Here is a 7,467-nt window from a genome sequence, read left to right on the forward strand (position 1 = left end):
GTTGAAGAAGATGACCATTATTCAGTTCTGGTGACTCATGTGGCACAGTTGAAACTGCCAGAAAGAACCTAACAAGCATTGCCAAAGATAACCAAAAATTTGAGCAACAAACTGAAGATCATAGCGATACAGATTGCATTTTCCTCACTATTACCCATTGAATGTAAGGTATGCAAAAGAGAAAAAAAAAATATATATATATATATACATATATATATATATATATATATATATATATATATATATATATATATATATATATACATTTGGGAAGTGAATAACTAGCTTAAGAAGGTAATGTTGGAAAATGAAAATTCAAATTCTGAACTATATTTTGAAATAAAGTGATGACAGATTTCTGGGCAAGGACACCTCTCCATAGTTGATAAAGTATGTCTTTTGTGTGTCTTGAAAACCTAATCAAAAAGATTCTAAATAAAAAAATGGAAGGAAGGGAAATCTGCCTGTGTATAAACAGTAGGACTGCTACACAGAGAAGAAAAAGGACAACTATACACCAAGACCTGAAAAACAGTTGAAACTTTTTCTGAACTGCATGCTCTGATAAACAAACAATTGTCTGTTCTCCAGAGATTGAGAGAGAGTAAAAGAACAGAAGGAAAGACTATCCAATAAGGGTCAGAGGACAAATTAAATGATACCAGTGATTGGAGGTTCTCTTCTCAGAGGTCCCAACACAAGTATTCGTGAACCCGAGGACAAAAATGACATTTTTTGACTTTTTAGTGTATGTATCAAAGACATTGCAACCTACTAAGACATCAATAAATCAATCAACAAATATTTATTATGTACATAGTGTGCGCCAGGCATTTCTCTAGGTTCTAGGGATACAAGGGGGCAGAATGAAACAACCGTTATTTACAATGAGTTTACATTTTAATGGTATTGACAAGTACAAGTAAAAATATGTACAGCATAAAATTAATAAACATAAATCTAAAAATCAATTAATTACGAACTACTTTGGGAGGAAGGGCTGATACAATTGGAGAGATTGTAAGGTTTCATAACAAGACTACTATCCATTCCTGGATCCTAAATATTATGAAGATTTGGGCAAGAAACACACAAGTGATATTTTCCTCACTGTTGCCGATTGAAGGCAAGAGATTTAGAAGAGACTAATTGATTTGGGAAGAGAGTATCTGGGAAAGAGAAGTGTTTGGAATAGGATTGGAACATATGTACCATGCTTTAAAATACAGGAATAACAGATTCTCAGCCAGTGATAGAGCACACTTATCGAAGGTTGTTAAGAAAGTGTTTGTTAAAAGCATTGAAAATGTAACCAGAAGTGCTCTAAATAACAAAAAGATGACAGAAGGGAGAAAATGGCCTACCTGTATCATAATATTAACTAGCATGTATACCATACTTATCATTTGCAAAGCACCTTTCAAATATCTCATTCACAATAATCTTAGGATATAGAGGCTGTTAACTATCTCTCTTTAAGTGTAAGGAAACTGAGGCAAGTAGATGTTGAACAGCTTCCCCAGGATCCTCAACCAGCAAGTGTATGAGGTATGATTTTTACCTCAGAACTTTCTGACTCTAAGTCTAACATTCTATCCATTGTACCACCTAGCTGCTCAATGGTATAACCACCAATCTAGATAAAACAGAAAATAACCACAATTTAAAAAAAGAACCAAAATACTTCTGAATAAAAAATGAAAGCTGGAGAGTCATTTTTGGTGCTCTCACCTCACTTATGGTGCTGCCAGCCACACTGAACATTTTGTGTGTGATAACAGCTACTAAGCACCTACTCCCTGTTGTCCTGTTCCCACAATTTCATCTAAGACTACTAGCCTCTCTGCTGGCCAGAGGGGCAGACCCCAAGTAAAAGGCCTGAGGAACCTCTACCTTCTATTGGCCATAAATATTATCCTTCAACAACCTTCATAAGAATAGCTAAAATCCCAGCACGGATCATTCTTTCCTTTCTGTTATTGAAGCTGGCTTATGAGAAAATCACAATTGCTGCAAAATGCAAGAAATATTACAAAAACGTCCTCTTTCAAACAATTGCTAATAACCTATTAATTCAATCACCCCATGGAAACCCCATTTTACTAAAATAAATGCTATAATCCATCCATCACTGCCTCCTGAAGCCTACAACTTTTATAGTTTCTAGTTTGACCCATAAAATATTCTTAATCAGTTAGGATGTGAACTGATCAATGAGTGATATTAAAAATTACTAAATGCCTCTGTTACTATGCTACCAATAATCCAGCATTTCTAATAAGGTTTTCTTATACTATTTCATACATTGAGATAGCCAATATTTTAATTTGTCATGTTCTTCTGCATGATCCTTCAGCTATCTCTGTGCATCGGGTCAACAAATCAGGTGTTTTGGCTAGTAGAAAATTCATGTGTTTTTTCTGAGGTTATTACTCTTTCTACCAGTTTTTCACTTCAATATCTTCATACATTAAGATTGTTACGTTTCCTCCCTCTCTATGTCTCTCTCTTTCTCACTGTCTCTGCCTCTCTATCTCTGTTTCTCTCTGTCTCTTTAGAGACTTCATCCTGGATTTTTTGATTGGTTTTTTCCTACTCTGGATATTGTCATTCCCTTCCCTTCCTCCATCCCAATCTATCTTGAAAGTTCTACTATTTTTACATCAAAAGCTCTAATTTCTGACCTAAATTCAGTCCTATTTTTTCTTTTATGAATTTTATTTTTCTTAAATGACCCTGGGTTTTCTTGTTATTATTTCATGAATACTGACTTACATCAGGCTCTATTAGTTCATGTTCCCTGATATTATATTTACCTTAAAAAAATATTGTTACAGGGCCATGGATCTAAAGCTAAAAAGGGGCCACAGAAGCCATTTGCTAAGCTTATGTTGGTTTCTTATTGTGATTTTATTCAGATTTCTTCCCATTTTGGGACCTTTTCTGTTGATTTATCTGCTTAGATGCCAAGCTATTCCTGAAATTTTTCTCTTAATGTCATCAGTGTTTTCTAACATTCCTTATGTCTCTTACATTCTAGTTCATTTCCCTTTCCTGGTGTTCAGACTGCTGATGTTGGGCTTTAGAGTTATCTCAGCCCCCTTGTATTGATCTATATAGGAATTACTGGTCTGGGTTCCTGTACTGAATAACCTTGTAGTACTATAGGATTTGCTATAGCTCATCTTCTAGTCTTCTTGTGTAGCTGCCCAAATGGATATGTTTTCATCCGGCTACATTCCTTATTCTGACCCCATCCTTTTCATTTAAGTAGGGCAGGCAGAATCAATATCTATCACCTTTTTAAGGGTGAGAGTTTTATGGGAGAGGTATTCAAGCAGAGTCACAGCAGGGTTCCCTAGTCTAGACCTGAGTTTACAGGTGCAAGTTTGCAAGTTTGCTTTTGCTTGCTCTCAGATATGACAATGTAGTTAGGAGGGTGCTATAAACATTTAATTCATAAAGTTTTTTACTTCGGTCAAGGAATGCTGTCTTTTTAACTGATACATTTAGCTATAATTACTGTATACAAGGTATATATAATTCCTTTCTTCTGGAGTTGAAGGGTCAAAGAGGTTTCAGAGAGCAACTAATCCACTATATTACCAGTAACATAATTAAACTTTTTTGGACTATTGCAAAATGTGAATGATGTTATAAGGACTTGTATCATCTTGTGTCATACTTGTAATGATAGCCTTACATATTTATCATACTTGTAATGATAGCCTTACAGATCTACCATAAGGATAGATTTTTTTAAAAATAAATCACTGTGGAAATACATTCAATTCAATTAAAGAAACATTTTCACAGACCTGTTCTTGCATAAACACTGTACTATGAACTATGAAGATAAGAACAAAAATGGTCTTGCCCTAAAGGAACGTACTTTGTGCTGGGAAAATACATGTACACAAATAAATAAGTATAAAGGAATTTCAGTATGGAAAGAATGGCCACCTCTCACCTGGACTATTCAATGGCTCCCTAATTGATGTCATTGCCCCATCTCTCTCCACTGCAATAAAACCACCACATAGATGCCAAAGCGCCTTTCCTTTGGCATAGATCATCATCTTGTACTCAGTAAACCCCAGTGGTTCCTTGTTGGATAAAATGTGAACTCCTGTTTTGGCCCATTCCAATCTGGTCTTTACCTATCTTTTCATACTCTTTAGACATAATTTTCTTCCCGTACTCTACAGTTAGTCAAACTAGCCTTTTTTCTATTTCCTCACCTAAAACTATTTGAATCTCTGTGCCTTCCTCTATCTTCCATGTTTGAAATCCATTTCATCTTTAATTCTATTTCATTTCTTTCAACACATAGCTAAAGCAGCAATTTCTACATGAAATTGGGCTCTGGTACATGTACAGAATATCGAATGATATCTATCCACAGGAAAAGGCTAGACAGCCTGCTTCCAGGAGAGTTAAGATCATGTATAGAAGTGTGTTGGACAGAAATTTCCTGTTGACAAACCATGTGGTGATTAAGAGACTCTTTGATTATCTTCATAGGCATTCAAAAAAGACTTAGAAACCAGAGCCCCAGTCCAATTTCTGTTTGTGATTCTTTAACTTACAAAATGTTGAGAGATAATCCCGTCTTGAGAGAAGAGACCTTGGGCTTTTGGCCCTGAAAATACAATCCCAGGTTCTTTGCCTTCCTCAGCACTTGCACTTTTCTTTGAGGTGAAAGAAGAGCAGTATCCTGGAGTCCTAACAACCCAGTGTTCAAATTCTAAACAACCAAGTCAGCATCAGTGCCCTGAGGAGCAAAGAGTAACCTTCAGGATCCAATAAGCAGTAGCAGAGATGAAAACTTGTCAAGTGCTCATGCCTAATCTGGAAGTGAATTTGATGGGATCAAAGTTATTTTTAAACTGTGCTAAGAGTAAAGCCCTGAGAAGTGTGTGGGTGTGAGTGTGTGTGTGTGTGTGTGTGTGTGTGTGTGTGTGTCAGGAGTGGGGTGGGACATTTTTACTTTTGGTCTTGATCTAATCTTAGAAGTAAATATCCTTTTTAAAGGTTAAGTGATGTTTCCTGGGAACTGGAGTGCTAATAATTGGTGTCTAACATGGGGAGAACATGAACAGTGGGGGCTTGAGCCAAGAGCAGGTTGAAAAAGTCAATCACAACCCTTCATGGTCCACTAGAACAGGGCATTCATATCTAGACTGTCTCTAAGATAATGAGCCAGAGAATGTTCACTATGTACACAAAGCATTTCCTCATTCCAACTGCTAGTGTTCTCCATCCCTAAATACTTTGTATTTAATCACATTATGCATATGTTTTTTATTTATTTAGCATTACTTATATGTGCACACATTATGTCTCCCAGTAGTAAGCTATATGAGGATAGGGATTGTTTCATTTTTTTTTGTCTTTGTATTCCTGAATACCAGAAAAAAAAGACATGTTCTAGAGTAGGTTAAAGTAAATGTATTTTGATTGATAGATTTTTAACCTGAGGCCTCAAGAAAGGTTTGGCATAGATAATACCTGAATTATGCTTCGAAAGAAGCTAGAAATTCTATTAGTTGATGGTACCAAGGAAGTATATATTCCACATATAAATCATTTATGCAAAGTCATTGAGACAAGAAGAAGGGCAAACCGACAAGGAAAGAGAACAAACATTTGTTACACACTTATTGTATGATAGGAATTGAAAGAAGTGTGAAAAAGATGACAGAAAAAAATTAAATCAACTTTAATGAGAAGAAAAAATGATTTGCAAGAGGTGATACACACCTAGGCAAAATACGATGAGCACTAGAACTTCATGCCAATGAAATCATGACTTACTGATGACAATTGAGCATTTTACCTTCTTGAGAACAGCACTACCTTTTGAACAACATCCTTGAAAGCTTGTTTTACTTGCTGGTTCCTTAGGGTGTAAATGAAAGGGTTCAACATGGGAGCAACTGAAGTATTGAGAATAGCTACTCCTTTGGTCAATGATGCTTTTTCTTTTGCTGAGGGGTTCACATACATAAAGATGCAGCTGCCATAGGAGATAGAAATGACAATCATGTGAGAGGAACAAGTGGAAAAGGCTTTTTTCCTCTGGCTAGTAGAAGGGATCCTCAAAATTGTCCGAATGATATACATATAGGACAGAATCACTAATGCCAAAGTAAATAGCAGAGTCACCAAAGCACAGTAAAACCCAATCACCTCTAAGATGTACGTGTCTGAGCAAGAGAGTTGTAAAAGGGGAAAATAGTCACAGGAAAAGTGATCAATGACATTGGATCCACAGTAATCAAGCTGTACAATAAGCATGAGTGGTGGAAAAATGATGATGAATCCTCCCAGCCAAGCACAGAAGACAAGCAAGGTGCAGACTTTGTTGTTCATGATGGTTGTATAATGCAGGGGCTTGCAGATAGCAACATAGCGATCATAAGACATGGCTGTAAGAAGGTAAAACTCAGTTACCCCCATAAAAATGAAAAAGAATAACTGAGCTGCACAGCTGTTAAAAGAAATGGTTTTGTTTCCAGTAATAATGGTGCTCAGGAATCGAGGAATGCAAACAGTGGTGAAAGAGACTTCTAGGAAGGCAAAATTCCGGAGGAAAAAATACATAGGTGTCTGCAGGTGGCGATCCACCAGGGTAAGGGTGATGATGGTCACATTCCCAGTAATACTTAAGACATAGGCGATAAACAGAAAGAGAAAAATCACAACCTGAAATTTTGGGTCATCTGAAAGTCCCAGAAGGATGAACTCTGTGATCACAGTGTGATTTTTCATTTTTGTTTCATCCTCTTACTAAACCTGCTAGTGAAAATAAGAAAGCAAAATGAGGATGAGAGGAGAAAAAAAAGATTTAGCTACAAGACAATCAACTATCAAAATTTTTAAAATTAAAAAAAACACCTATCACGGAATTTAAAAATCTCTGAGTTAGAAAAGGAACCATAGCAGCCATCAAATGCAACCCATAGCTAGGCAAGAATCCATTCTATCACATAATAGATGTGGACATTTAGCCTACATTTTGATAACTCTATTACATAAATAACCCATTACATACCAAGTATGTCATTTCAATTTTGGAATTTCTTCTTTGTATGAAAAATCTGCCTCTGAAATTTCTACCCTTGCTCCCAGGTGACCTTCCCATTCTCTGGACTTCTGCTAAGTCAAAAACATGACCAGTCGTTCTTCCACATGACAATTCTTCAAATACTTGAAGACAATTATCGTATACCTGTTTCCTTCAACCAATTACCATATAGCATGTTCTTAAAGCCCTTCAATATCCTGGTCACACTCCTCTGAGTATGTGACTTGGTCACCAATATGTAAATCCTAAAGTTTGTATATCCTAAAGTGTGGTGGCCAGAACTAAAAACAATCAGCCAAATGTGGGCAAAACAGCACAGAGTATAGTAGCTGTACCATGCACCTAGTCTTGGACCATATGGTACTCTCAATAAAGCC

At 36.3% G+C, this 7,467-nt stretch overlaps 1 protein-coding gene across 1 annotated transcript; it reads right to left on the reverse strand.

The window, feature by feature from the left end:
- Nucleotides 1–5,835: 5,835 nt before the first annotated feature.
- Nucleotides 5,836–6,792, reverse strand: LOC118850616 (olfactory receptor 6C3-like). Its single transcript, XM_036760167.1, has one exon. The coding sequence runs from the start codon at nucleotides 6,772–6,774 to the stop codon at nucleotides 5,836–5,838; it is 939 nt and encodes a 312-aa protein (XP_036616062.1). The 5' UTR covers nucleotides 6,775–6,792.
- Between the last annotated feature and the right edge of the window lie 675 nt (nucleotides 6,793–7,467).

This window comes from Trichosurus vulpecula, chromosome 5 (assembly GCF_011100635.1).
Source record: "Trichosurus vulpecula isolate mTriVul1 chromosome 5, mTriVul1.pri, whole genome shotgun sequence".
NCBI classification, from domain to species: Eukaryota; Metazoa; Chordata; class Mammalia; order Diprotodontia; family Phalangeridae; genus Trichosurus; species Trichosurus vulpecula.

What these genes read in the sequence shown, in the direction of transcription:
- LOC118850616 (XM_036760167.1), bottom strand. Translation starts at nt 6,774, where the DNA reads ATGAAAAATCACACTGTGATCACAGAGTTCATCCTTCTGGGACTTTCA.